This window comes from Delphinapterus leucas, chromosome 16 (genome assembly GCF_059928025.1).
Source record: "Delphinapterus leucas isolate spDelLeu-1000000601 "Yukka" chromosome 16, BTC_Dleu_Yukka2, whole genome shotgun sequence".
Classification (NCBI taxonomy): domain Eukaryota; kingdom Metazoa; phylum Chordata; class Mammalia; order Artiodactyla; family Monodontidae; genus Delphinapterus; species Delphinapterus leucas.
Window position 1 is genome coordinate 4419949 of NC_143144.1, and position 14748 is coordinate 4434696.

The window sequence follows — 14748 nt, forward strand, 5'->3', positions numbered from 1 at the left end:
AGAGCCCAAAATAAAGAAAATAGGAACTTTCAGGGAATAGACAGAAACTAAAACTACAGTATCCTCAGCAATAAGAGTAGATATTGTGTTCAGGGAATGAGAACAAACTTGTAATTTAAAAAGAGCAAATTTAAAATAATATATTAAATAAAGTAGTGCCCTTCCAGAAAGTGAAACGGTAAACTTGAGATGAGAAAGGGAAGAGACAACATAAGGGCTTCCCTGGTGGCTCAGTGGTTGAGAGTCCGCCTGCCGATGCAGGGGACACGGGTTCGTGCCCCGGTCCGGGAATATCCCACATGCCGCGGAGCAGCTGGGCTCCTGAGCCATGGCCGCTGAGCCTGTGCGTCCGGAGCCTGTGCTCCGCAACGGGAGAGGCCACAACAGTGAGAGGCCCGTGTACCACAAAAAAAAAAAAAAAAAAAGAGAGACAACATAAGAAATCATACAGAGTCAGTCCAGGAAGCTCAAGGCCTTACCAGTTAAGCCTTCCCGAAGACAGAAGAGCAGAAGAAACAGTAAAAGAAACAATTGAAGAACATTTTCCACTAGAGGAATGAGACTCTGTAAGATTCCACCTTACACCAAACACAGATGAGGGGGGAAACATCCAGACCAGGTCTGCCACGTAAAATTTCACAACACCAGGGATGAAGTGAAGATGCCAAAAGATTCCAGGAGGGAAGAGCAAATCACATATCAAGAATCGAAAACGAGAATTGCAGCGGAGTCTTCAGCAGCAGCGCCTGGAAGCTAGGAGATAACTAAGCCTTGCCTTCAAAACTCAACGTGAAAAATTCTTTTCCAACCTAAAATTCTGAACTCAGCCAAACTCTCCATTAAGTGTAAGAATAAAATCAGAAATACCTTCAGTTATACAAGAATGGAGGAAAACAAAGGTGGTCTTTCATATGTTCTCCGATATGCTTCACCAGCACAAGGGAGGAACCAAGAGAGGAAGATGGAGCCACCGGGACCCCAGCCTGGGGAACAGGGAGGTGGCGGGAGCTGTCTGAGCCCCATTTCTTAGGGGTCCTTAGGGAGGTTCCAGTCCGTAGGCACGATCGATTCGATCACTGACCATTGGGGGTTGAACTTGAGCCCCAGTCCCTGAGCACCAGGGCCTTGCAGGCCTCGAGGAAGACCTGGAGGAGGGGCTGAGGGCCACAGGTGACAGAGGGGACGCGCGTGGCAGGGCTCCAGGCAGAGCTGGTGGTTCGGATCAGGACGGTGCTGGTGAAGGTGTAGAGACGTGCACGGTGTAGGAGCTGACCAGTTGGTGAGACGGGTCCTGACGGATGTGTCCACTGTGGGACACGTTGTGTCACATCACTTTGTGATGGGCACAGAGTGGGTGGAGAGATTCCTGGCTGTGTAAACAGAGTGGGTGGTGGGGCCGCCTCCCGGAGGGGCCTGTAGGCCGGGAGCCAGAGTTCTGCCTGAGATGTTGACTGTGACGCGTGCATTGTGGTCACACAGAGTTGCCGGGCTGGCGGATGGCTCTTACGGAAGTAGGCTGAGCTGAGGATTAAACCGGAGTTGAGAGCGTTGGGAGAAAAGAGAGAGGCATGGACATATATCCACTACCAAACGTAAAACAGATAGCTAGTGGGAAGCAGCCTCATAGCACAGGGAGATCAGCTCGGTGCTTTGTGGCCACCTAGAGGGGTGGGATAGGGAGGGTGGGAGGGAGGGAGACGAAAGAGGGAGGGGATATGGGGACATATGTATATGTATAGCTGATTCACTTTGTTATAAAGCAGAAACGAATACACCATTGTAAAGCAATTATACTCCAATAAAGATGTAAAAAAAAAGGGAGAGCCCAGGACCCAGCCTGGGGGAAGGAGCTCCAGGACCAGCGGGGCAGATTCAGAGGAATGGTCCAGAGTAGCTGGTGTGAGAGGAGACCGGGAGGGAGTGGGGCTGCGGCCTGGGGGCGGGGGGAGGGTCCAGGCAGCGGGGGAGGGCAGGTGCCGCGGGGTCGGTGGAGCTGCTATGTCCTTGGGGCAGGAGGAGGCGGTGCTGGTGAAGCAGCTCCTGAGACGTGTGGGTGCGCGAGGGGCCCACGATGGGACGGCAGCTCCGCCTGCCTGGCTCTCGTCCAAGATGGGAGGTGCCGCAGCCCACTGTATTCTGCGAGTGGGGAAGTCTTCACACGCAGGGAGAGAGTCGAGATACAGGGTAGAAGGTGTGTTACTGCAGGAGAAATCCTGGAGCTTGTGGGAACGGGCGAGATGCGTTCGGGTGGGGACTCGCTGAAGACAGGTGAGGCCACGCGGCCGGGCGTCGGGGGCGCAGCCACGCGCGGCCCCTCGTCCGCAGGAAGGCACGGACCCCGGGCAAGCAGAGGGGCTGCCATGGGCTTCGTGCCCTGGGACTCTGTGATGCCCCCTTTCTGCCCCTCCTCCGACGTTCTCAAAGGCACCCTCAGTTGTGCGGGTCAGCCTCACGCCCTCCAGGGAGGATGACACTCATCCCAGCCTCACGCCCCCACCTCCCTGTCACTCCTGTGACACGATTTCAGGCAGGACAGCCCTTCATGCCCATGTTCAGATAACTTTGAATCATTTCTCTTTAAAGCCACCTCCGTCCCTATGTTGTGGTTTCCAAGGCAAAAATGGGTGTTTTGTGTGGGAAGATGGTGCTCAGGGGTACGGGCTCTGCGTGGTGGAAAGTGAAAGCCTGTAACTCTTCCAGGTCTGTGACGAGAAGCTACTACAGGGGTGCGGCAGGGGCGCTGCTCGTCTATGACATCACCAGGTAATGACACCCCTCGCCGGCCTGTGCTCCCCGAGGTCCGAGCCTCCCCGCGGGTGTGCTGGGCACGTCGGTGGCAGGGCTGTGGGGCGGGAAGCCCCTCAGCCCTTTTCCTGGGGGTCTTGGGCGTTTTCGAAGCAGCCCCTTCCACCACTTTACCATGTAAAGCAGCATGTTCCCAAGCTTCAGATAGATAAGCACCCCCAGTGTCATGTTTCTTTTAACATGATGTTTTGATACTTTCCTTAAGGTTTGCAAAGTGAAGCTTTGCGTGTGGTAAATTATTAGAAGTAACGGACCTCCATCAAGCACAGGCTCTAGGCTGGGACAGCCTGGGTTCAAAGCCCACTTGCCGTCACCAGCGGTGTGAGTCCTCCGGCGAGGTGCTCCGCTGTCTGGACTTTAGTTTCCTTGTCTGTTCCATGGAGTAATGACCACGTAATACTCGTGAGGTTGTTGGGTGGTTGATTTGGTTCACGTAGAGCTCTTGGCCCATCGTAAGGATCTGAGTGCACTGTCCTGCGTGTAGCTATCACCCAGGTATCACAATTAAATGTAAAGTTCAGTTCCTCGGTCAGTCCTTAGAATATACGAGAGTTTTTTTTTTTTTTTTTTTGAGAGTTTTATCCTTAGATAGATGAGGGCTGAAAACAGTCCTGAAGGTGGATGCACCTGATCCAGTCCTGGCTCTGCCACTGGCTGCTTGTGTGACTTTGGGCAACTTAGTCTCTCTGGGCCTCAGGTTTCTTGTGGAAACAGGAGATAATAAGAGTCTGTGTCACAGAGTCCTTACAGAGAATCAGTGTGTTAAATTCGTGTGAAGCGAAGTACCAGCGCGTCACACGGATCCGTTGAGTGGCAGCAGTTAGCCTTAGGTCCTGCTCGCATGTTGCATGAACCGAGAGCCCAGTAAATACTGACCCTGCTTGGGCAGACAACAGACAGCAAGCTTCTGGCTTGTTGCCTCACTTTCGTGGAAACAAGATGAAATGCACCCTGTGGGTGTGGTGTACACCAGGGGCACCCAGATTGTCTGCGTCACCTTAAAGGCTGTGGGCATTGCCCTGCGTGTGTAGAAGCGCTGGGAGTGGCGTGAGTGGCTGGAAAGAGTTGCTAGCTTTATAAAATACATGTGCTGTTTTCATAATCTTATGTTACGCAGCCGGGAAACCTACAATGCGCTTACTAATTGGTTAACAGATGCCAGAATGCTCGCGAGTCAGAGCATCGTCATCATCCTCTGTGGGAACAAGAAGGACCTGGACCCCGATCGGGAAGTCACTTTCCTAGAAGCCTCCCGATTTGCTCAGGAAAATGGCAAGTGGCCTTGCACCTGTCACACCTGCTGGAGGTTTAAGATGCAGCTGTAGTTAGGAAGTGTGGAACTTCCTATTGTTTTTACTGTACATTAGACTCACTTAACATAGTCTCACCCTATTGCATTCTGCCCACGAAGGTTACTATGATGAGGGACTTCCCTGGTGGTCCAGCGGTTCAGACTCTGTGCTTCCACTTTAGGGAGCGCAGGTTCCATCCCCGGTCAGGGAACTAAGATCCCGCATGCCGCGTGGTGTGGGCAAAAAAAAAAAAAAAAGAGGTTACTATGATGATAAAAGCTAATCTCTTAGCATTCTGTGGTGACTTTTCAGTCTAGGATCTTTGATATCACAGGTCTTGGTTTAAAGTGAAATTTATAACCATCTTTAAAGGCCCTAATCAGATGATGTCATCTTTTATAAAATGTAATTTGAAGCTAAGTTAGTGAAATATTAGACGTAAATAGAAAGGGAAGCAGTAGAAGACATACTGGACTAATTGGCTGTATTTCACTTACATTAAATTTAAGTCATTTGGCTAAAGATGCCTTTTAAACTTCTCTGAATTTCCATCTAGAATACATAAGGATGACACGTAAAATTAATAGTTGCTTACAGACAGCTGAGTGAGAAGAATTCACTACTGGGCATATACCCTGAGAAAACCATAATTCAAAAAGAGTCATGTACCAAAATGTTCATTGCACCACTATTTACAGTAGCCAGGAGATGGAAACAACCTAAGTGTCCATCATCGGATGAATGGATAAAGAAGATGTGGCACATATATACAATGGAATATTACTCAGCCATAAAAAGAAACGAAATTGAGTTATTTGTAATGAGGTGGATAGACCTAGAGTCTGTCATACAGAGTGAAGTAAGTCAGAAAGAGAAAGACAAATACCGTATGCTAACACATATATATGGAATTTAAGAAAAAAAATGTCATGAAGAACCTAGGGGTAAGACGGGAATAAAGATGCAGACCTCCTAGAGAATGGACTTGAGGACATGGAGAGGGGGAAGGGTAAGCTGGGACAAAGTGAGAGAGTGGCATGGACATATATACACTACCAAACGTAAAATAGCTAGCTAGTGGGAAGCAGCCGCATAGCACAGGGAGATCAGCTCGGTGCTTTGTGACCTAGAGGGGTGGGATAGGGAGGGTGGGAGGGAGGGAGACGCAAGAGGGAGGGGATATGGGAACATATGTATATGTATAACTGATTCACTTTGTTATAAAACAGAAACGAACACACCATTGTAAAGCAATTATACTCCAATAAAGATGTAAAAAAAAAAACAAAAACACTTATCTCACAAAAAAAGAAAAAAGATACTTAGAAAAACATAGCTTAGGTTTAAAAAAAAAGAATTCAGACATTTTAAAATAACTTTAATTTTTGGAAGCAGTCAACAACTAAAATATCCTACTATCACCTTTCAGTTGGACTCCAGGACCACCCACTTACACTCTCACAAACGAGCAGGGTTTCTGCTAGGAAAATAAACAGAAGCCTTCATGAGTTTGTAAAGAAGCTGTTTAGAAACATGCACGCTTAGAATGTTAAAGGTCGAAAGGAATGTATCTGTCATTTAAATGAAACTCATTTTTACAAGGAAGGAAAGAAAGGTCTGGAGAGGTTGTGGTTTGCTCACAAAAGCAAGAGAGCAGCCTTCTGCTGCATGAGTCACCAGCTGGTGCATAAGAGGGCTCATTCGTGTAAGGTCCCCTCACTGTCAGGGCGGCTCACCAGATGTCAGCACTTGTAGGTTGTATCTGTGGTGACGTGGAGACTATTGGGAAGGCAACTGCTACTTTGTCTTATATCAACAGCCGGGTGCCTTCAGCCAGCCTGCTTCCTTACCAGCGTCCTGCTTGCTTAGTTTCTTCAACACATTTAAGTGCTAGCACAAAATACTAGTTACTTTTCGGAAAAAGTTAGATTTCTTCTAATATTTAAAAAAATATTTTGGCATTGATTTCATATTTGCAGAAATACCTGGTTTTAAGTACTAAATTTATTTCGTCTATTATTCTAAGAGTGTACCAAGCTGGCAGTTATGAATCGGATAATTGTGATTGTCTTCTTAATATGGCTTCGTGTTTTGTTTGATGTCGATTTCAGAGCTGATGTTTCTGGAAACGAGTGCACTAACCGGGGAGAACGTGGAAGAGGCCTTTGTACAGTGTGCGAGAAAAATACTTAACAAAATTGAATCAGGTAAAAGGCTTTCCATTAATAAACTTTCCTTTAGCGTCGTTTCCTCTCTAGCTCAGTAGTGTCACTTTTCAGTACTTCCAGGAGTGCTTTGGTCAGAGCGGCCTCTCCCCCTGCCGACCTGCAGTCACCACTCACGGGCTTGAAGGTCTTGTCCGCGGCTGAGGTGGGAGCCCACGCCTCCTTCACGGCGGCCTCCTTGGCCCCAGTGACGGAAGGGACAGAGTCAGGGTGTCAGGGCGTGTTTGCTTTTAGAACCACAGCCTTTGTTGGAGCCATCACTTCAGGAAGAACGGACCTTTGTCCGCGCTCCGTCAGCACCTCGGACTGTGCTGGGCCAGCAGTCGTGTGTGGTGGATTGGCGTGATCTATGGGCACCTCGCGGGGTGCCGCTGGTTTAGATCAGGCATCGGGGAGAATTTACTCCCGAAGCTCACTGAGTGTGCCTCAGTAGTAACCTATCTCATCATTGTTCTGTTTGCTGCTTCAGTAAAAATAAATTTACAATACCCCTAATTTAGGCAGCTGACAAAGTAATATGTAGTTGTCATTTATTAGAGTTACTTTTTATTTAAGTATCACCGCAATTATATGTGGACATTCAGTTTTTAATTGATTCATTCAAATATCTGAATGCCTGTTCTTTGTCAGGTGCTGGGATACAGAAATAAATTAATCACAACCCTTGCCCTCAAGAAACTGTCTTTCATGGGAAGCAGTCAAAAGATACTTATAATACGGTGTGGTCGATACAGTAACTGAGAAGCGCACAGGATCTTGGGGCACACGAAGGAGGAGAACCTACCTGCTTAGGAGGTGATATCAGGAAGGGCTTCCAGGAGGAGGTGGTGACCAAGCTCAGGCTGTCAAGTGTGAGGAGGGGAGGCCAGCAGGGACAGCGCTAGTGGACACTGGGGGAGAAGTTGAAGTTTCTAGAACAGAAGGACCACAGCGGGGAATGGCAGGAGAGAAGGCTGAGGAGAGGCAGCAGCCAGGCCAGGGATCGTGATCCGGGACCTAGAACTTTACCCTGTAAAGCGTGACCGAGTCTCCGCCCTGCCTGTATGCTAGAGCCTCCTGGGATGCATAAAAGTTTGAATTCCAAGACCCGCCCCTAGAGATGCTGAATTAGGCCTTCAGCATCAGATTTTAAAACGCTCTCTCGTGTGATTAATTCTGATGTTCGTCCACGACTGAGCACTGCGGTAGGGGTGAGTGGCCATTCAGGGGCGGGGGCCGTGAATGACATGGTCAGATTGTGGCTGGAGGCAGATCGTGTGTGTGGGTGGTCACATCAGGGACATACTGGAGGGAGCCCAGGGCCGATGGCCAGGATAGCAACAAAGGCATGTTTGAGTAATCCGAAAAAAGATGCCTGATTAAAGCTTTATCGAGGATGTGGAAGCGGAGATGAAGAGACATAGATGAATCCAAGAAACGTTTTGGCAGTGGCATCGTGACTCAGATGCTAACTAGCGGGGCGGGGCCGTTGCCTCTGGGGAGGGGGCTGAGAGGTGGGGTCAGGAAGGGAGGAGGGGCTGAGGGCAACTAGGTGTCACACCTGGGTAACTCGGGGACCCAGAGGGTCATGGCAGAGCCAGAGGGCAAGCCGGTTCAAGGGAATCAAGATGCTTCTGTTTTGGAGTGTTCCCTGGGCAGCGTCGCTGGGACAAACGCGAGGAGGCATGCAGGAGGCTGTGGGGAGAATTCCTGGCTGGCGGTGTCTGCTTGGGAGCCATCAGTCTGTAGGAGTAGTGGCAACTCTGGAAGGAGCGAGACCACGCAGCGATCTGCTGATCGCTGGGGAGGGCAGTGGCCCAGAGCGAAGCCCTGGAGACCGGAGGATGAGAGAGAGGAGGGGGAAGTCAGAGGTATATGAAGAGACCCGGGAACGTGGGTATCACTTTAGCCAAGCTTCAGCCAAAGGGTTGTTCGTTATCAAATGCATCAGAGGAAAGTCTCATGAGCCAAGACGTGAGCTGAAAAGTGTCCGGTGGGGCGGGCAGTAGGAAGTCACCAGTCATCTTTACCAGCAGAATGACAAGGAGAAGACAGGGGGCAGCGGAGCATCAAGAGGGGGTGAGGAAGCAGAGCCTGGCGCCTCCCCGGAGGACGGTTAATTTAACGAGAGGTTTCAGTAAGTGACCCGAGAGGAGCGAGAGGGACGGAAAGGAGAGAAGGCGGGAGGGGAGCGGACGGAGAAGGTAGGGGCGGGCGAGGTAGTGGGAGAGCCCCAGGGTCCCAGACGGCGGGCTGGGCTCAGCAGGAACAGGGCTGCTTCATCCTCCTGTGGTCTTTTGACCTGAAAACAGCAGCAAAAATTTCCTCAAGCTGGTACAGAACTGTTATTTTTAAAGACTAGAGCCTCAATAGTTGTCACGAAAATTGGTGTGATGTTGCGTATTAGCAGGCTCAACACGGGCGTTTCTTTAGCTTACCTCCCCCTTTGGTGTCCACCCTTGAATACAGTGTGTGTGAGTTCATTCATATAAAGCTTTCAGGATCTTTTTCTTCTGAGATCATCCAAATCATAGTTACATCAGATAAAAAACTATAAGGACATGTTAGAACTCTTCAGCCGTACTTTTTTTTTTTTTTAGATTTTATTGACGTATAGTTGATTTACAATGTTGTGTTCATTTCTGTTGTACGGCAAAGTGATTCCGTCAGTTATACATATATATTTTTTTTCCATATTCTTTTCCATTATGGTTTATCACAGGATATTGAATCTAGTTCCCTGTGCTCTACGGTAGGACCTTGTTGTTTATCCATTTCAGCAGTACTTTTTAATTTTAGTTTTCTAAAGAGGCAGTACATTCATATGGTTCAAAAACCGTTATTTTCTCCCCTCCTTTTTATACAAAAGTCAGCATACTATGAACTCTGCACTTACTCTACCTACCAGTGATGACAAATCAGTATTTAGAGACTTCCATATACATATATATATGCTAATGTACATGTGCACACATAATGTGTGTGTGTATGTAGTGTTCAATTTTGTGTATTGCCATAATTTATTTAACCAGTCTACTTTGGGCATTTGAGTTGTTGCCAGTATTTTGCTGTAACAAAAAATGTTGCAGTAAATAACCTTTTGTATATCATTTCACATGTGTGTGAGTGTATGTATAGGATAAATTCCCAGAAGTGGATTTGCTGCGTTAAAGAACACAAGCATTTGGAAGTTAGGTAGAAGCTGTCAAATTCCTCCATCGGGGTTGTAGCAGTTTATCATCCCACTAGCAGTGAATGAAGGTGTTTATTTCACTAAAGCCACACCCACAGGGTGTATTATCATACGTGGGTTTTTACCAGTCTCATAAGTGAAAAATGGTATCTTTTTTAATTTGTGGTTTAATTTTAAATTAAATCTTTGTATACATAATATATTCACATAATTCCAAATCCAGAAAGTGCAGGAGAGGATAGAGTGAGTCACCCTCTGTTACCCCGTCTCCTGTCCCCTAGCTATCTAGAGCACTTTTCTGAAGTCAGCCATTATTACCAGTTCTTTATGTATCCGTCCAAAGAGGTTTTTATGCCCATACAAGCAAACGTGTGTATTTTTTCCTCTGTATTCAAAATTGTGTTGTATATACACAGTGTTCTGCACTTTGCTTTTTTCACTTAATATATTGTGGGGATCACAGAAACATGAAAACGTTTTCTAAAGACTTGCTTGGTCCTCAGGTGAGCTGGACCCAGAAAGAATGGGCTCAGGTATTCAGTATGGAGATGCTGCCTTGAGACAGCTGCGGTCTCCACGCCGCGCACAGGCCCCGAGCGCACAGGACTGCGGCTGCTGAAGCAGCGCAGGGAGCACAGGTAGGTGCCTGCGTCGCGGCGCCCTGCCGCTTTCGGCCTCGCCCTCTGTTCGCCACCCATAGCCCCGCACAGGCTTAGAGGTGGAGGCTGTCACTGCTTTTTGCAGCCGCGTTATGAAAAGGAGAGGTGATTGCATAATTAAAAGTTAGAGATTCTCAGCAGTGAGAATCTCTGCTCACACATTCTTCTCAAGCTCACACGGAACACTCACCAAAACAGACCACATCCTGGGCCATAAAACACACCTGAACACATTTAAAAGAATAGAAATCATCCAGTGTCTGCTCTCAGACCACAGTGGAATTAAACTAGAAATCAGTAACAGAAAGCTAACTGGAAAATCCAAAATGCGTGGGGATTAAACAACATACTTCTAAATAACACATGAGTGAAAGAAGCAATCTCAAGGGAAATGGAAGAATATTTTGAACTAAATGAAAAAACACAACTTATCAAAATTTGGGAAGATTCAACACAAACAGTACTTAGAGTGAAATTTATAGCATTGAGTGCACGTACTAGAAAAGAAGAAAGGTCTAAGTACCATCATATAAGTGTCCACCATAGAAAACGAGAAAAAGAAGAGCAAACTAAAGCCAGAGTAGGCAGAAGAAAAGGAATAATAAAATTAGAGCAGGAGATCAATAGAGAAAAATCAACGAAGCCAAAGCCGGCTCCTTGAAAAAGACCAGTAAAATCAGTGACTCTAGCCGGGCTAAGGGAAATATATATATATATATATATATATATATATATATATATATAATTACTAATATCAGAAATGAAAGAGGGGGCATCACTGCAGAGTCTGTCGACATTAAAAGGATAATAAAGGAATGCTATGAACAACTCTGTGCCCACAAACTTGACAACCTGCATGAAATAAACCAATTCCATCAAAGACACAGTTTGCCAAAACTTATGCAAGAACAAATACACAATCTGAATAGGCCTATGTCTATTAAAGAAATTGAACCAATAATTAATAATCTTCCAAAACAGAAAGCACCAGGCCCACACGGGTTCACGGGTGAATTCCACCAAACATTTAAGGAAGAAACTGTACCAGTTCTCTTCAGTCTCTTTCACAGAACAAAAGCAGACAGAACACTTCCTAACTCATTCTATGAGGCCAGCGCTACCCTAATTCCAAAACCAGACAAAGACATTACAAGAAAAGAAAACTACACACTAGTATCTCCTGTGAACATAGATGCAAAAATTCTCAACAAAATGTTAGATTGAATCCAACAATGTATACAAAGAATTACATCCTTCCAAGTGGGATTTATCCCAGGTATGCAGGGCTGGTTCAACATTCCAAAATCAATTAATGTAATCGTCACATCAACAGGGAACAAAAATCACATGATTTCATCAAGAGATGCAGAGAAATCATTTGACAAAATCCAATATCCATTCACAATGAAAGCTCTCAGTAAAGTAGGAATAGAGGGGAATCTCCTCAACTTAATAAAGAAAATCTACCCAAAACCTACTGCTAACATCCTGCTTAATGGTGAGAAAGTTGAAGCTTTCCTATTAATATCAAGGCAAGGAGGTCCCCTCTCACCATCATACTGGAGGTCCTAGCTAATGCAATAAGAAAAGGAAATAAAAGGTACACAGACTGGGAAGAGAGAAATTAACTAACTTTGTTGGCTGATGATAATCTGTGTAGAAAATCCAAAAAATCCACAAACTATATAAATGATTATATAGCACAGTTGCAAGATACAAGGTTAATATACAAAAGTCCATCACTTTTCTCTATGCCAGCAATGAACAAGTGCAATTCGAAATGAAAAACACAATACCCTTCACATTAGCATCCCCCCAAAAAGGAAATAGGTAGAACTCTAACAACATCTATATGAGGAAAACCAAACTGATTCTGAAGTCTATGTGGAGAGGAGACAAAAGACCCATAATAGCCAACACAGTATTGAGGGAGAAGAACAAAGTTGAAGGACTGTTACTACCCAACTCCAAAACACTATAAAGCCACAGTAGTCGAGACAGTATGGTATTGGTGAAATAATAGACAAGTAGATCAATGGAACAGAATAGAGAGCCCAGAAATACACCCACATACCGATGTTTGTTAAAGGAGCAAAGGCAATACAATGGAGCAGAAATAGTCTTTTCAACAAGTGGTGCTAGAACAACTGGACATCCATGCAAAAAAATGAATCTACATACCAGACCTTGTACCCTTCACAAAAATTAACTCCAGATGGATCGTAGACCTAAATGTAAAATGCAAAACTATAAAACTCTAGAAGATAAAAGAAAATGTAGATGACCTAGGGTGTGGTGATGACTTTTTAGACACAGCACTAAAGACACAATCCATGAAAGAAAGAATTGGTAAGCTGGACTTCATGAAAAATAAAAACTTCTGCTCTGCAAAAGACAATGTCAAGAGAATTAGTAGACAAGCTATAGACCAGGAGAAAATATTTGTGAAACACATACCTGATAAAGGACTGTTAATCCTAAATACACAAAGACCTCTTAAAACGCAACAGTAAGAAAACAAACAACCCAATTTAAAAACGGGCCAAAGACCTTAACAGACACCTCACCGAAGAAGATATCCAGATGGCAATAAGTATACGAAAACATACTCCACATCATATGCCATCAAGGAGAAAGCAAAGTAAAACAATGAGATATCACTACAAGCCTATTAGAATGGCCACAGTCCAAGACCCTGACAGCACCAAATGCTGGTGAGGATGTAGAACAGTAGGAATTCTTGTTCATTGTTGGTGGGAATGCAAAATGGTGCAGCCACTTTAGAAGACAGCTTGGCATTTTCTTATAAAACTAACCTTAGGACTTCCCTGGCGGTGCAGTGCTTAAGAATCCACCTGCCAATGCAGGGGACACGGGTTCGATCCCTGGTCTAGGAAGATCCCACATGCTGCGGAGCAGCTAAGCCCATGTGCCACAGCTACTGAGCCCGAATGCTACACTACTGAAGCCCGTTCTCCTAGAGCCCGTGCTCCGCAACAAGAGAAGCCACCGCAATGAGAAGCCCGCATACTGCAACAAAGACCCAGCGCAGCCAAAAATAAAAATTAAATTTTAAAAAAAAGAGTAATGCTTAAAAATAAATAAATTAGCAAGACATGTTTATAATCAGTGTTTAAACTGTCAATCGTATAACACGGGTAAAACCATTAGGTAGGTAGGTAGATAGATAGGTAGGTAGATAGATGAATGAAACTAAACATACTCTTACTATATGATCCAGCAGTCTCACTCCTTGCTATTAACCCAAAGGAGTTGAAAACTTATGTCCACACAAAAACCTGCACATGGATGTTTACAGCAGCATTATTCATAATTGCCAAAGCTTGCAAGTAAACAGGATGTCCTTCGGAAGGCAAATGGGTAAACTGCGGTCTATCCAGACAATGGAATATTATTCAGCACTAAAAAGAAATGAGCTGTCAAGCCTTCAAGGCATATAACTAAGTGGAAGAAGCCAATCTGGGGATTTCCCTGGAGGTGCAGTGGTTAAGACTCCGCGCTTCCAATGCAGGGGGCACAGGTTCAAGCCTTGGTCGGGGAACTAAGATCCCACATGCCATGCGGTGCAGCCAAAAAAAAAAAAAAAAGCCAATCTGAAAAGGCTACATACTGCATGATTCCAACTATGTGACATCCTGGAAAAGGCAAAACTCTGGAGACAGGGGAAAGATCAGGGGCTGGGGATGGGAGGGATGAATAGGCAGAGCACAGAGGATTTGGGGAGAGTGAAAAGACTCTGTATGATACCATGTGATGGATCCGCGTCATCATGTATCTGTCCAAACCCCTAGAACATAGAACACCAAGAGTGAGCTGTAGTTTAACTATGGATTTGGGGTGGTTATGAATTGTCAGTGTAGGCTTATCAGCTGTAACAAATGTACCGTCTGGTGGGGACGTCAATAATGGGGGAGGCTGTGTATGTGTGAAGGCAGGGGGTCTTTGGGAGCTCTACATACTTTTCCCGCCTCAACTTTGCTTCGAAGCTAAAACTGCTCTAAAAAAATAAAACCTTAAGAAAAAAATCCTAAAGCACTGAAACAACACAATGAAGAGTTTTGGCTAATAAGCCAACATGGGAATTAAAATGGAATAAATACATAATTAAATAAATCCAAAAGAAGGCAGGAAAAGAGGAAAAAAGGAAGTAAAGAACAGATGGGGAAAATATAAAACAAATAGCAAAATGCTAGATTAAACCCAGCCTTACCAATTAAAAAAAAAAAATTAGATTCTCTGCTTGAAAGAATTTGTAGGAAATCCTTAATGCACTTGCTCAGAAAGGAAAGTTGATGGGAGTGATTGAGTTAGAGGTTCTTCTCCCTATATGTCAGTGACGAGTCTTTTCCTGGGTTCATTGAAGTCTAAATGAATGTGCCTGTAGCCAAGGCTCATTTATAAAATTTGCAAGTAGAGATTTTAACTTTCTAAAGCTTCCTCTTTTTTATGTATAGTCAACATTATCTAATATGCCTAGGTAAGTTTAAATAAAAATTGGAAGTATTCATTCACTAGTTCCCTTTGTGACTTTAATCGATGTTTGTTTGTACATTTTTAGTCATGCATATTTCTAA

General features: G+C 45.2%; 1 protein-coding gene across 3 annotated transcripts in view; it reads left to right on the top strand.

Annotated features, from left to right (window-relative positions):
* Positions 1 to 14748, top strand: part of RAB4A (RAB4A, member RAS oncogene family) — a 53589-nt gene that overhangs the window by 37117 nt on the left and 1724 nt on the right. The window contains exons 4-7 of one of the 3 annotated variants that reach the window (XM_022553232.2): positions 2701 to 2763; positions 3923 to 4077; positions 6209 to 6304; positions 9998 to 10132. In XM_022553232.2, the coding sequence (XP_022408940.1) occupies positions 2701 to 2763; positions 3923 to 4077; positions 6209 to 6304; positions 9998 to 10113 (430 nt within the window). In that variant the 3' untranslated portion in view covers positions 10114 to 10132. Of the gene's footprint in view, positions 1 to 1954; positions 2764 to 3922; positions 4078 to 6208; positions 6305 to 9997; positions 10133 to 14748 lie in introns of those variants that run through there. The other 2 variants (XM_030763511.2, XM_089897376.1) reach the window with 2 other exon arrangements.